This window comes from Panthera leo, chromosome B3, assembly GCF_018350215.1.
Source record: "Panthera leo isolate Ple1 chromosome B3, P.leo_Ple1_pat1.1, whole genome shotgun sequence".
Lineage (NCBI taxonomy): Eukaryota > Metazoa > Chordata > Mammalia > Carnivora > Felidae > Panthera > Panthera leo.
In genome coordinates, this window is record NC_056684.1 from 119,762,715 (window position 1) to 119,778,483 (window position 15,769).

The following is a 15,769-nucleotide window of genomic DNA, read 5'->3' on the forward strand; positions in this document are numbered from 1 at the left end:
CGAATGAGTCTCAGATCCTTTTCTGAGACGGCCTGGGGGACCCTAGGTGCTAAGGAGGGCAGAAAGGTGTGGGATGGGAAGGCAGGGCTGAGGGTGCCCCCCCACCCCCCGCCCGGTATGGGAGGGTGTGGGAGGCAGAGCGGGTGGAACACAGATGTAGGGCCTGGGGCACCAAATGTGAACTTGGGTGCTAGGCAGGGAACTCTGTACAATCGGCCTTATAGGCAGATGTGGCTGGTGTGCTGAGGGCAAAATGGTAGGTCCCCTGTCCACTTTAAAGAAAGTGATGTCCAGTGAAAGCCTTTGTGGTTAGAGGGTACAAATCCCTCACATGCTTTTCCCCTTCAGAGTGCAGAACCTATTGAGAAAGAGACACGGGGTTGGATAGGGAACCAAATTTCACCTTGAAAGCAAAACAGAGATGGAGAATGTGGGGTGCACTTGTGGCCAGAAGGGGCTCCCTGGTGAGCCCCTCTCCCACAGTTTAGACCCAGCAACCTGAACGGGAACAAGGGATCGTGGGTTGTCCCCGAGGGCCACTCTTGCGGGAGGCAGAGAGCCCAAGGCAGCGTGGCCACGTGAGAATTGTGGCCAACAGAGAAGTGCATGCAGTGGATGTCACATCTCCCCTGTCTCGAGAAATACCTCCTTCTTCATGGGAAGAGACTGATGGAGATGGAAAGATAGGTCAAATCTCCCCCAGGATTTCCAGGACAGTCGGGGTTTTGATTTTACAGCCCTATGCAGAGGTTGGGAAGGGGGAGAGGTTCTTCCTGGAATCTAGGAGCAGATTTGTGATTTATAAGGCTGTGCACATTTGATCTGCATATTCTCAGTGCTTCCTGGCTCCTAGGTGGTCAACAATTGGATGGGTGGATGGATGGATGGGTGGATGGATGGATGGATGGATGGATGGATACGAGCCCTATGGGGGACCAGATGAGTCTGACTTTCTTGGCAGACATGCTTTCTTCACTGCCATCCACACCCTGAAGTGACTGTTTCTTACTCGCAACCTTCTCCCAGCAGAGAGAAGGAAGAAATAAGAATTCCCTTGGTATTGACCTAAGTTATGTCTTTCTTTCATGCCCGAATCTTTCTTCCCTTGCACACCTTCTGGGCCTGGCAGAGCCACAATATGTGTTTGCTTTGAGAACGAAGAGACCGGGGAGGACTTTTCTGGTCCCGGGTGCCACTGGGAAAACACACGCTAATGAATTTCATCTCTTTGCCTCAGTATCTTCCTCATAGATGCCACATGCACACACTCACACACACACTTACCTTTAGCTCTGATTTGCTTCATTTCATATTCAGGGTGTCTTAACAAGTATGCAGAATGGGATGTGTGATTTGAGGGGAGGCACCGTGCCAGACCAAAAATAGCTCCCTCTCAAACAGGTGCGAAGGTGCTTGAAATCTCACCGTTATAATCCATTTTCCTTGGAGGCAGCATGCTGCGGTTTAAATCCCAGCTACCCCAGTTTTAACTGTGTACGGTCTTGAGCAAGTTATCTTTCTCAGCCTTGGCTTCTGCCTCTGCGTAATGGGTCTGACTGTGTCTCATGGGATTACCGCATTGCCGAGCACATAGCACATACTGAATCAGTGTGACCTATGCCTGGGTTAAGCATTGCCTTCAGTGCCAAAAATAATGTTGCTGGGAGTTAACTGATCAGCGTTTCCCTCTGTGACAGAATGAACTTAAGGGCAGGAGGAATGACTGGGTGGGGAAGGGGTTTAGAAGAACATTAGTGAAAGAAAGGAAGAGGGCCTGGCAAGGCATGGGGGCTTAAGCCCCTCATGGGACCTCTCACCTGGCTGACAGCACGTGTCCTGATCTTCTCGAACCCACTCCAGGCTGGGCTGCCGCTCCTCCTGCTATGATGCCTGGGCAGATTCCAGACCCTTCCGTGACTGCGGGCTCTCTGCCAGGGCTCGGCCCCCTGACCGGACTCCCCAGCTCGGCCCTGACAGCGGAGGAGCTGAAGTACGCCGACATCCGCAACATTGGGGCCATGATCACCCCTTTGCACTTTCTGGAGGTGAAACTGGGCAAGAGGCCCCAACCCGTGAAAAGTGAGGTGAGCGAGCCTTGTAATCCCCCAGGCAGAATCCAAGGGTAGGGTGCCTGGGCCAGAGCCCCAGGTCTAGCCCCAACATTCGCTGAGTGACCGAAGCATTGCTGTTCGGTGTGGGCTCTGAGGACCAGTATGTCCTATGTCCCCCTGAAGCTTGTTAGAGATGCAGCATCTCAGGCCCCACTCCAGAACTGCTACATCAGAATCTGTGTTTTAACAAGCTTCCTGCCCCCGCCCCGGAGGATTCACGGACATGTTAAAATTTGGGAAGCTCTGGGCCAGGGCAGGATGCCGAACCTGCGTCTGTTTGTTGCAGGGGCAAAGGAAGGGCGATTGATAATAACAATAATAAATAATAATATATTGGCAATCTCTCTGGGATGTTGGGAGGGTCAGGGGAGATCGTGGAAACATGCACATGCTTTGAAAAGGATACACGAGAATGCCAATCGTGGATTAGCTTTAAAAATTATTGTTGTCGGTCACATCGTTGTTTCTACTCCTCTTGGCCCTAGGCTGGAGTTGAACATAGGCACTTGGGGAAGGGTGGTGTGGCGGCCCTTCCCAAAGCAGCTGCCAGAGATGGGCATGGCCTCGGTCACTCAGCATCATGCGCCCTAAATGGTGTTTGCAGAGGACCCGCGTGTGAAGCACTCCCTCCCCAGGTCCCTTGAGGCTGCAGCTCCCATGAGCCTTTCCTTGCAGAAGAGCAGCATTTCCCTGGGGACTGGTGAGAAGCAGAAGTCCCCAGCGTGGGTGAGCATCAGTGCTGTGCACGCCCCCAGCCACTTCCCCAGGGCTGGCAGTTTGTCCAAAGACCTGCCCCAGTAAGGTCCCCAGCCTGTGCCATTTCTGCAGAGAAATTGGACAGAATGGCTGCCAACCTGGAAGCGAGAAAGAGCTGGTGGCGGGAGGTGGAGAGGGGGTAGGGGCAGGGTGGGGCGGGCACGGAAGCTGCTAAGCATAGGTGCTCATTCGTAAGCAGAGGGGCCCCTGGATGTGGTTCCATCCTGTAGCCTGGAGCTGAGGGCTGGCCTTTCCGGAGAGGGGGATTCTTGAGTGGGGAAAGGTGTCCGGGTACTGCCTTGGGTTTCTTATACAGCTACTGCTCTGCTCCCCCCACCATCCCCACGAGTACCATAAAAATTGCAAAGAGGGGCTGCTGGGGGCTTGGTCAGCAGGGGCAAACTGGCCATTTGCGGGCTGTATCTGGCTCTTGGAGGTGTTTTATTTGGCCCGTGCAGTGTTTTAAAAGAAACTTGAACCAACATTTCACTTGAAAATTTGGATTTTAATCTTTGATTAAAAAATTGGGAGATCTGGTCACACTGTACCCCGTTCTGGCATGGCAACAGCTACATGGAATGGAAAGCCCTGCCTCACCCCTCCCCTCCCCTCCCCTTCCCTCCCCTCTCCTCCCCTCTCCTCCCCTCTCCTCCCCTCTCCTTCCCTCTCCTCCCCTCTCCTCCCCTCCGTTTGCCACAGACCCCCACACCTCCCTATTGTTCTTGATTTTGTTTACACTGTTGGTTTTGCTTTTGTTACCACCAGCTGCCTTCATTTACCTTAACTGCTTGCCCCCCCTGCTGTAGACATTTGCACCGGAGACACCTGCATTTGGTGCATTGTAGGTGCCCATTAAAGACTGTTAAGTACCAGATGAAAGTTGACGGTAATTATATTCTTCTGAGTCGATTTTGTAAATCAGCAGTGCTGTTAATAGCACTTCCTGGCTTATTTAGGTTCTGTTTTCTTTATGGGGGGGCCCTTGTCTTTGGTCTTTTGCTATTCACTTTCCCAGGCTCATAACTTGAAAGCATCCGTTTCTGGGTCGTTCCACAGTATAAGTGCCATTTAAAACCAGCAGCTGAGCCGTTTCACTGGGGTGCTGAGGCTGGGGGACCAATGAAGAGCCAGGTGGCTTGGTTCAGGGGCTGGCCCAGCGGGGATTTGCCCCAAGGCCCAGTTACCGCCCTTCCCTTTCTGCAAAGGGCGCTGGAGGAACTTTTCCTTTTCCTTTGGAAAAGGGCTTTATTTGGGTTGGGTATTTTTACATTTCACAGCCTCCCCCAGATTGGTGGCATATGCCCCGTACCTGACAGTGACGTGCGGTCTTCACAGGCATCACAGGCATCCACAAACGCGCACCACCCAGGCCGTGAAAATAACAAGCCGTTTTTAGGGCGTATTTGCATGTCCCCTCCCCCGCTGTCAGACTGCAGCATCGTGGGGGCGAAGAGGCAGATGGAACAGAGCAGACTGAGCTGGCGCGGAGCGAGGTCAGCCCTGCACTGGGAACTGACCTCCAAACGCTTCCTAGGTCAGACCGAAGGTTGGGGGAGGGCCATTCTTAGAGCAACTAGAGAACAAAGCAGGTGGGGAGAGAAAGTCGCAGCTGGAGAACCTTTGGTCCCGCAGATTTATTTGCATATGGCAAACTGTCTTTGGTGGATTCTCACACTGGCATTTTAGACTGGTAGAAGTTTCTTGGCTAATAATAAGATACTAGCTCACCATTAAAGCATTTAAGATGCACCGGGCCCTGTGCTAAGTGCTGAACATACACGATCTTGTTTATTCCTCCTTACCCGATCCCGACCACGGGGTTAAAGAAGAGGAATTTGAGGTGCGGGAGGTGGGGGTGGGGGGAGGTCAAGTCATTCAGGGTCACATGGTTACGTGGTAGTGACACTGCTGCTGACAGGACCCTGACCCGGTTGCACTGAGACGCGCACCAGGTACAGTTCTGAGCGCTTTTTGCGAAGTATCTCATTGAACCTGCACAAGAACCCTTTGAAGTAATTACTGTTACTTTTGCGGTTTATGCCCGAAATATGGATGAGGTTGGCGAGACTCAGTGAGGTCCAAGGTCATGCATGCAGCTGGGAAATCAGCCCCAGCAGTCTGACTTTAGAGCCAGAGCTATGTTGCCCCCCCACCAGCTCTCTTCCTTACACACTTCTAATCAGCACTCTGTCGGGCTGGGGAGGCCGGATGAACCTGGCCCCGGAACACTCGATCATTTGATGACATGGCCCAATTATTGCTGAGCCCCGCACTTCTGCAGCCGCATCGTCTCCCAGGCCCTGGGGGGGAGAGGGCTGGCCTAGCCGCTCTGTGCAGGTGGTTCTGTCCGAGCTGGCTCTCAGGCAATCCACCTTGCAGAGGCCGCGTTCTCTTGGCCACGGCCAAACACACGAAGCAGTTTGGTAAAAGGAAATTGGAGGAATTAAGTTAAAGGACAGGTTTTGTAAATGATAAAGTGCTTTGTGCCGAGGTTGTTATTATTATGTGGTTGACACTTAAACTGTTTCGGTGCCAAGGGCTTGGCTGAAGTCCATTTGTTGAGCAGATATTTGCTAAGCAACTACTATGTGCCGGGCACTAGGAACTGAACCATAAACAAAGCCCCCTTCTCTTGGAGCTGTATAGCATAGTGGGGGGCATCCGGAAATGCACATAAGCAAAGTCATATATAATACAAAAGGTCAGGTAGTGGTGAGTATTGTGAAGAGAAACTCAGCGGAGCAAGCAGATGGAGAGTGGCCAGAGGGCTCATTCTGCTGTCTGGCTGGGGGATCTGGGGATGTCGCCTTCCGGGTTATGGGATGTTTAGAACCGATGCTTCTTCTCGCCTTTCCTTTCCTATGTTCCTTTTCAAGACAGTGTGCTCTCTAGCTTTCTCCAGAGTTTTCCTTCTTTTACTTTCCGTTCTGTAGCCCCTCCCAGCCAAACTCTTCAACCCACCAGACCCTACTGGCCTGAAGATCTTGGCCCGTCCCAGGGCATCTCTGAGTGCGCTTCTGTGGCCACACCCTGCCTCTGCACCTGGAATGCATTTTTAGTAGGGAAGGCAGGGAGGCCAGAAACCCCACCCTTGTGCACGCACTCGTGCACACACACACACACACACACACACACACCAAGCACTCACTTAACCACCTGCTAGATGGGATCCCTTACCCTCTTTGCCACTCTGCAGGGCTCTAGAGAGGACTCAAGTTCAAGGGAGGTTGGATTGGATAACCTTTTAGGAAAGAGTCTGCAAAGTGTCATTCCATGGGCAGGAGTCAGCCTACAGATGAATCTCGTTTGGCCCCTAACAGTGCGGTTTTCTTTCTGGCTTTTTTTTCTTTTTTTGAATTGAATGAGTTGCTATATTTAAAAGCCAGGAAATGTGGACTTTCTGGCTCCTTTAAAAAAACCAGAATATCTGGCCACTCTAGGCCCACACCCTTATGTGCACCGAGAAGCTGGAGCTGAGTAGCAAGTGCTCACTGTATTTGCACATAGCCTTTAGCTTGCTGCAGTCCCCACCACTCCCTGTTGCCTCACACACAGCCTGCTTTTGCGTGCGTGTCTTGTGTTTAGGTCCCAAAGACAGAGATGACATCTTATGTTTCCTTTTATTTCCACCAGACTGTGCAGTATGCCTTGCACAGATTGTATGTTTTTTTAAATTTTTTTAATGTTTATTCACTATTTTTGAGAGAGAGAGAGAGAGAGAGCAAGTGGGGGAGGGGCACAGAGAGAGGGAGACACAGAGTCCAAAGCAGGCTCCAGGCTCTGAGCTGTCAGCACAGAGCCCGATGTGGGGCTCAAACTCACAAACCGTGAGATCATGACCTGAGCCGAAGTCAGACGCTTAACCGACGGAGCCACCCAGGTGCCCCAGACTGTATGTTTGATACATGCTTGTTGGTTTAAACACTAATCAGCTATGCCAACTTTGCAAGTCACTTAAACTTTCTGTCCCTTGATTTCTGCATCTCCTAATTCTTATCTCTGAGTGTCGTCCATTTGTTTTTCTATTTCTGAACTCAAGCAACTTCAGGCAGAAAAGAAAAAAACACAATGAACATCAAACCAACTATTCCCCAAACTTGGTTAATCATCAAAACCGCTTGGAAAACTTTTTATAAATACAGATTTCTAGACCCCACCCCCGGGGCCCATGCACTCAGAAACTATGAGGGCGGAGTCCAGGGAATCTGTATATTTCATAGGCTCAGAGATTCCTGGGCTGCATTTGGGAACCTGATTTTCACTGTTTAATACCTCTCCTCAAGCTCTGCCAATCCTCTTCAGGGAGAATTCCGAGGGCTTCACCTGGAGGAATCAGTGTGCACATCCCGTCACAGACTGCCTTTCCAGCACAGATTCCATGCTGACTGGGTCTGTGTCCTTGTCATCTTCAGAGCAGGAGAGGCTTAGGCATTTGTGACTTTCACACTGGTCATTTTCCAGCTTCTCCGGGGGCCCTAAAGAACATTTAGGGTTTTTCACCTTTGATGAACTGTGTTAAAATTTTTTTTTTTTTTACATTTATTTATTGTTGAGAGACAGAGTGAGACAAAGTGAGAGCAGGGGAGGGGCAGAGAGAGAGAGAGAGACACAGGATCGAAGCAGTCTCCAGGCTCTGAGCTGTCAGCACAGAGCCCGACGCGGGGCTCGAACCCACAGACCGTGAGATCATGACCTGAGCTGAAGTCGGACGCTCAACCGACTGAGCCACCCAGGAGCCCCTTCCTTTGATGAACTGTGAATTGGCGTCCGTGGACTGTAGGGTGGTCCTGGAAGATGTGCTCATTCTCAGCCACGGGTGGTCGCCCCAGAGTTTGTTCACCAAAACGTTCGCCCATGTTTAGCCTGAGCATACAAAGTTGCCCCAAATCATCTGATGTGCTGGGTAAATGTTGGCGTAAGCATGCTTGTGTTTTTAGTGATTTAAAACATAAAGGCAGCCCACTGACATTTTTTAGCAAGCTTTGCATAATTGGTTTTTAATTTGTGACTCTTTGAAATAGCATTGGCCTTCTTCCCCCTGACTCAGACACTTTTTCTGTCTCATACTTGTTTGGCAGAGAGAACCAATCTGTCCCTTCTTGGAACAGAATCTCCCAGCTCATCTTTGAAAGACTGAGTTTCCACTTTAGTGCCGTCACTTTCTTAGTGCATTTTCAAAAGCTGTTAGCTTTTTTAAATTTCCTTTAATAGTTTAATTTGAGGGAGAGTGAGTGATCCCTAAAGGCAGCTCTAGGTGTATTTAACCTTGGCCCCCGTGTTACTGAGTCTTACTTGATGTGGTACCCCCAAGCCTTCACAAGCCTTGTGACACTCTTATTTAACATCATAGGCTGGTCACATCCACTGTCGTTCGAGGACAGGGCCCCTTAGAGACATGGTGGTGGGGACATGGCTGGATCTGTGTGTTCTTGGAAATCAGACACCTCTACAAAGTTCAGGGAGTCCTGTGCTGCCTTCTTAGATTCTCTGTCTTAAGATGGGGATAATATTCGTACCTCTTAGTGCTGATGGGATGGTTAAATGAACTAATGCAGGTAAAAGGTCTTGCATAATGCCTGGCACTCAGTGAGATACACAACAAATGTGAGACATGAATGTGGTTCACTTTTCCAACGTGACAGTTATTGAAGTTAGTTTTTACAGTTGATTCCAACACCGTTCCTTGGGCTTTCATTCCCTTGAGGGTATTTTGCCCGTGGAGGTGGTGGGTGGCCTGAATGTCTAGAGACCCCAGGTGTCAGGGGTGCAGGGCATCAACCTAGCATCCTAACCAGAGGGGGCATGTCTGGGGCCTGGGAAGAGCTCTGGACTGGGGTTCAAGCTCCTGGGTTCAAAATCTGGGTTCTTCTTCGCTCACTCCCACCATGACCTTGGACAAGTAAGTCAGCTATCTTTCTGAGCGTCAGTTTCCTCATCTATCAAAGGAGGAAACTGACACTCATCGAGTTGCATCATGAAGATTAAGTGAAGCACTGTGTAAAAAGATGACCTTGACTCCAGCATGATATGATGGTAAATTGCCTTTTCTAGGGGCTGAGTTTGTGTGTTGTGAATCACACTGCAAATTCTGACAGCATTGGCCTTTCCAGTGTGTTGTGCCTTTGATCTGGGTTTCAGGGAAGCCAGCAGACCTGTTTCTGGTTGTTCGTGCAGCCAAATTTTAGTTACCATTGCCCTTCAACCCTCTGTTTTCCCCTAAGCTGCTTTGTGTGACCCCTTATCTTGTTTCCTGTGGTGTTAAGGTCATTGCTAGATTCCTGTGAACCATCAGTTTTTTAGCAGCCATACAAAGTGGCCTCTTCTGTCAATGCTGGCCATCTCCCTTTGGTGTCCCCAGGTCACCGGCATGGACTCAGAGTTGGGAAACTGGGTCATCTCACTGGTGAGCTCTGCTGGCTGAGCCACTCTGGCACCAGCCAAGCCTCTCTCCTTTCTGTGCCCCAAGGCAGAAGACAACTTGACCTGATGTTGGAGCTCTGAGACCTGGGGCTTACAGGCAGATTCTGGCTGGCTGTAGAGGTGCTGGGAGTCAAGTTGCAGGCCTCGTCTGGGTTTAGCGACCCCTTGAGGCTGGGGCCCGTTGTGCTTTGCTCCATGGCTGTGGCTGCAGGGTTCCCCTTTGCTAAGCACAGTGCCTGTGCATGTTCTGGGTGGGAAGCTCCTGCAGAGTTTACTTCCATGGCCTCCTTCCTGTCCCTCCCCCAGCCAATAAAAAACTCGGGCTCTTTGGAAGCATGTGGCAAAGCAGGAGTGCTGCATTGGAACACTTTGGCTCTGAAGAGTTTACTAGACATTTAAGCTTCTGTTTCCTCCCTTGTGAAAATGAGGGAGACAGACCCCCTATCTCACACCATATACAAAAATTAACTCAAAATGGATCCAAAACTTAATATAAGAGCTAATATTATAAAACTCTTAGAAGAAAGCAGCTGATAATCTTCATGAGCAATGATTTCTTAGATAGGACACTAAAACCACAAGCCACAAAATAAAAAGTAGATAAATTTGACATCATCAAAATTAAAAACTTTTGTGCTTCAAAGGACACAAAGTCAAAATACAGCCCATAGAATGACAGCAAATTTTTGCACATTATAGATCTGATAAGGGACTCATAGAATATGTAAAGAGCTATTACAAGTCAATAATAAAAATGGGCAATGCACATTTCTCCAGAGAAGATCTATGAATGGCTAAAAAGCATATGGAAAGATGCTCAGCATCAGTAGCCATCAAAGAAACGCAAATCAAAACCACTGAGATACCCACTAGGATGACTGTTATAGAAAAGAAAAATAATAAATATTGGTGACAATGTGGGGAAGTTGTAATCCTCATACACTCCTGGTGGAAATCTAAAATAGTGCAACCAGTTTAGAAACAGTCCTCCAAAGGCTAATTCCACTCCCAGATATATACCCAATAGAAAGAAGCACATGTCCATGCAAAAACTTGTACACGAATGCTCACAGCAGTATTATTCATAACATCTCAAAAGTGGAAACAACCCAAATGTCTATCGATTGATGAATGGGTAAATGAAATATGATATATGTATACAGTGGAATATTATTTAGCCATAAAAAGGAACGAAATGCTGATACTTGGCTACAACATGGATGAACCTTGAAAACATGTTTCATGGAAGAAGCCATTTACAAAGGAGGACATACTGCAGGATTCCATTGATATGAAATGTCTAGAAAAGGCAAATTCATAGAGACAGGAAGGAGAACCACTTCCCTGGTGACAGGGGCTAGGGCAGATGGGAGAGGTGGAGGGGTCCACTAAGGGGCGTGGGCTTTCTTTTGGAGGTAGTGAAAATGCTCTAAAATTTATTGTGGTGATAGTCGCACAACTTTGTGAATATACTAAAAGCCACTGAGTTGTGTACTTTAAGAGGGCGAATTGTCTGGTATGTGTGAATTTTATCTCAATAAAGCTGTTTTTAAAACGGGGAAGAATAATATCTACATCACATAAGTGTGGAGAGGATTCAAAGGCATAATCATGTAAGTCACCCGGCATGTATCAGGGCTCCAGAATTAGTAGCTATAGTGATTAAAACCCCCTTTTAAGCCAGAGGTAATGAAAAAGTCAGGATCTGGTTAGGGACATTTTCTCTTCTTTCCTTTTTATTGCTAGTGGCCATCCAGAAGCAATGAGAGCAATCTGGCAGGGTTTTGTATGGAACTCAGGAGGAAATATGGAGTAATCCTGGCTACTCATTAGAGTCCTCTGGAGAGTGTTTAAAAAAATATTGATGTGCAGCCCAGAGATTCTGATTCAGCTGGTCTGGGTGGGGCCAGCAGGTGTTTCTAGCTTTTAGCCATTGGTTGAAACCTTTGGTACCGTCTAAACTGGCCCAGGTCTTTGAAGGACTGAGGACATCTGGGTTCAGGATAGAAGACTTATGCGAGCAATGCACTTTATAGTTTGCAAACTGTGTTTGTAGACATTATCTCTTGATCTGTTTAATAACCATACAGGTAGGTGTTATGAATGCTACTAGTTGTGAGACAACTGAGGCTCAGAGAGGCTAAGTCATGTTTCAAGTATAATTTTATTCTGTTTTTTTTTTTTTTAAAGCAAGATCCACACACATGCTCCTACCTATTAGTTATCAAATATAACACCTTGGGGAGCACTTCCAGGGTGATGCCTATGGCCAGGTCAATCTATTTTGGGTAGACTTCAGAACAAAGCCTTTTCTGCTACTTTTCTTTAACTGATAGACATCCTGAGAGTGCAGGACAAGCTGATAAAATGTTATAGACATATGTACATATTCACACACACACACACACACACACACACACACACACACACCATTTGTAACTACTGTGTATGAGGAAAACACGAGATGGGAATAATTTGGATCCTGAGGCTGTCAGAAACTGTTCTCTATAACCTCTGAGTTAAAGGTTTAAACCAATCACAGCACACCTATGGCTCTAATAAGGCTGTGATACCATGGGAGCCCCTTAATAACGTACCACCTTTATCTGTTTAGTATATTGTGGTATCATTTGAACAATAGACTCCTGCTGCTGAAACCGATCTGAAATCCACTGGTTTACTTTGGTGTATACCAAAGCGGGGTCTGCAGAGCAGTGGCAGCAGCATCTGGGAGCACCTTAGAAGTGCAAGGTCTTGGGTGTCACCCTGAGACTACTGAAGCGGATGCTCTAGAGGGCGGAGTCCAGAAATCTGGGATGTAACAATCCCTCCAGGGTATTCCGATGCTCTGTGCAAGTCTGGATGATCTGCAAAGTCCCTTCCAGCCCTGACTGGCAATGATTCTCTCTGAGAATACCTATGAGGGGTCTAAAACCACGTTTTTTCCCAAACCTATCTCAAACTTTCTGGAGGGAGTTGCATGCCATCAGCTATTAAGTAATGTGTGTGGTACTTGACTCTGTGTAAGGCAAGGTTGCAATCTGAGTCAGCAAACATTTCCAAACCAGTTATTTCCAGGTATTGAGATCCTCCCGGCTGCCAGCATTCACACCCTAAGGGACTTCCCAATTAATTAAGCTGCGGAGCTTGTCAATAGGCCGGTTCCTTTATAGTTTTTGAAGGGAGAATCAGATAAGCTATTCATCACCGTAGCTGGCTGGAGTTCTCAGCCGCCCTGGTCTGAGAACTTGGGTGGGGGGGAGCTCTCCACCTCCACCCCACCCCCACCCACACCTCCACCTGCCTGGGAGTTGCGAAGCCTTCCCTTCCCCATCTCTCAAATTTTATTGCTTCCATTTCATTACATAAATCACTCATGGTGAAACCCTTCCGTCCTCCAGGCCAGGTATCCCTGGCTGTGAATTCATCTGGCCGTGTCACCTGGGTGGGATTTTTATTAGTGGGAGTTCAGTACCCACGAAATAGAGGTCGCCGTTCTGCTCAGCGATTTGTCTGTTATCTGTGCCTTATGCCTGAAAGAAATTGGCTGAAATCTGTGTTTTAGCTGCACACCCGGCATACAGATTAAACTGAACTGCACTGGTGGAGAATAATTAAGCCAAAGACCTTGTTTTTCACCTTCATGATGAAAGACAAATGACTTTCAAGGCTTTAATAGGATGATGGCACTTGAAATGTTCTTCTGCTTTGGCCAACTCGGGACTTTTAGAACAGCCCTGTTCATGAATATTCTTTGCAACAACTGCATTTTCATTTAATTGTAGATAGTCATTTTGCAGGATCTCTTGTCTCTGTCTTTTGGTGTTTTGTTTTGTTTTGATTTTTTTTTTCTTTTGCCCCAGTGTAATCAAGGCATATTACACTGCTATTGTTAAAGAATTATTAACTCTTTTTGAGAAAATTGATTTCCCTTCCCAGATATCTTCTTCTTCTTCCCAGTCTTTCAGAGGTGGGGAGAGCCTTGTGGGGGCCACTATTCCTCTCCCTTTCTCATCTTTTGAATCAAATGTCAATTGGGCAAGAAAATTGACTGATTGCCTAGTGGGAAACTAAACCTCACCAAACCATAAATATGAAACAGGCCTGAAATAGACATATTTCAACAAAAGCCATCATTCTTCAAATAGCTCTTCTCCAGCAAAAGGATTTCCCGGCAATCATCAGCCCTTTTCTCTTCAATGTTAGACTTTCCGTCCTGGCCAAGGTGATTTTTCCTACGTCTCCTGGCCTCGCTTTCGCAGTAACAGTGTTCACTCCTTCCTTAGCAGGACCGTACAGAAATGGGTGTCACCCTGCCCAGCCGGCTTTTTCAGGCTTTGTTCCAAACACAATGCTGTCTTTTCTTAGCAGTGGAAACGGCTGTTCTCCACTGCTTTCTGAGAGAATGGCCCTTCCCTATTCTGCTCATATAAACCAGCCCTATGCCTCAGCAGCCTATTGTTTTATGGGTTCTCTTAACGCAGGAAAAGGTTCTTACTGAGGACAGGGGGGCTGGGAGGGCCAAGGTCAGAGGAATGCTTTGTCTTGCTGAGATGTGTGGAGACAGAGAAGTTGGTTCAGATAGATTCCCGCCCTCCCCACCCCCCCTCCACCCGCCCTCCCCACCGCCCCCCCCCCCACCCCGGGAGGTTCTGATGCCCGACAATGGCAACTGCATCAAGCTTTCAGTTCATAAAGAACATGTCCCCTGCTTCTAGAAGGTGTTCCAGGAAGCAGTGGTATTCGGATTGGTCCTGCCACCATCTGACCAGGGACCAAGGCCGACTTACTCCTCTTCTCTGAACTTGAGCTTCCTGGCCTGTGGATGCCGCAAGGTGCTGGGATCTCTACGTCTTCTCAGTTCTGGAACCTCAGGATGGGGCTTGGCTTACAGCCCTACCACTCCCCACCATTTCCAGTAGATGCTGAGTGCACTGAGCAATTGCCCACCCACCTGTGCCCCCAGTCACCAGAGCTGAGTGAATCATCTTGGCAGGTGAAGCCATTGCCTCTGGCAGCTGTTGTTCAGAGCCTTCACCCGTTGGTTGGCTGGGCTGGTGTGATGCTTTGAGTGAGCACGGCTTCCACTATGTGGGTTTGTTCATAGGGGAATGTGTTTGATCATACCCTGGCCTTGGGGGGCATCTGGAGTGAAGTCCTGGTCCTCCACACCAGGCTGGGAGTCAGGAGTCTTGCCCAGGTCACCAGCTCTGTGGATCAGGCCTCCCTTTAGCACACATTTATTGAGCACTCCGGGTGGCTGCAAACTCGGCAAGGTACAGAACACACACAAAATTGCCAAGACACAGGGGTGCCCGGGTGGCTCAGTTGGTTAAGTGTCCGACTTCAGCTCAGGTCATGATCTCACGGTTCGTGAGTTTGAGCCCGCATCAGGCTCTGGGCTGACAGCATGGAACCTGAAGCCTGCTTTGGATTCTGTGTCTCCCTCTCTCTCTGCCCTTGTGGTCTCTCTCTCTCTCTCAAAAATAAATAAACATTAAAAACAATTAAAAAAATCAACAAGACACAGATTTCTGCTCTCATGGAACTCCCAGTTTAGTGGAGGGGGCAGAAACTGAGGACAGAATACAGCAATACAGCACAGTGGGGGCCATGATAAGCTCAGAGTTCTATGGGAGCCCAGAGCAAAGGGACACCTCCCCAGCCTGGAAGCGATGAGAACCACGGAGGCCTTCCTGTAGGTGGTGATGCTTGAGCTGAATGCAGAGGGTGAGAGCAAGCCAAGGAAACAGCAGGGGCAAAGGCATGTGGCCAAGTAAGTGTGGGATATGAGAGGCTCAGGGTTGCAGGAACATGGAGTGTAGGGTTGGATGGACGGGAGCAAAGACCACAACACATGGGGCCAAGTCACAGGCACCCTCGCGTGACACATGAAGGAGCTTGAGCTCTCTCCTGAAGGTAATGAGGAGTAAGTAACTGGATCAGATTTGTGTTTTAGAAAGATCCCTTCGATGGCTGAGATAGAGAATGGTCATGTAGGGTCAGGAGGTAGAAAGAAGCCTGGAATGGGGATGGCGAGTGGGGAGCAGATATCAGGAGGATTTAGGATGTAGAACTGGATGGCCTGAAGAGTCAAAATAAGAGATAAAGAGAAGGACAGGTTGGAAGAGGGCTGCGTGTCTAAGTCCAGTGAACGGGTGGTGCCAGCCTGGGGTGGAGAAGAGACAGGAAGTAGCCAGTTGAGGATAAAGACTTTGAAGGGCTGAGGGACATCCAGACTGAACATCCAGCTGGCAGCTAGATGTTTTGTCCTGATCATAAAGAACTGTTTGGCTTTCATATATAAAGGTAGTTGAAACCACATAGGTAGAGGAAAATGATAAACCATAGGCAGTACACATAGAGCGAGAAAAGCAGCAGGTCAAGGATAGGACCCCAGGAGACATTGGCCTGAAAGGGACAGGAAGAGGGTCCTGGGCAAGAGACAGAAAAGGAGAGGTCAGAGAAGTAGGAGGGGGACA

At 48.6% G+C, this 15,769-nt stretch overlaps 1 protein-coding gene across 2 annotated transcripts in view; it reads left to right on the forward strand.

Moving 5' to 3' along the window:
* JDP2 (Jun dimerization protein 2) overlaps window positions 1–15,769 on the forward strand; it is a 41,827-nt gene that overhangs the window by 8,248 nt on the left and 17,810 nt on the right. For both annotated transcript variants that reach the window (XM_042943833.1, XM_042943834.1), the window contains exon 2: window positions 1,861–2,084. In XM_042943833.1, coding sequence (XP_042799767.1) covers window positions 1,861–2,084 — 224 coding nt within the window. The remainder of the gene's footprint in view (window positions 1–1,860; window positions 2,085–15,769) is intronic.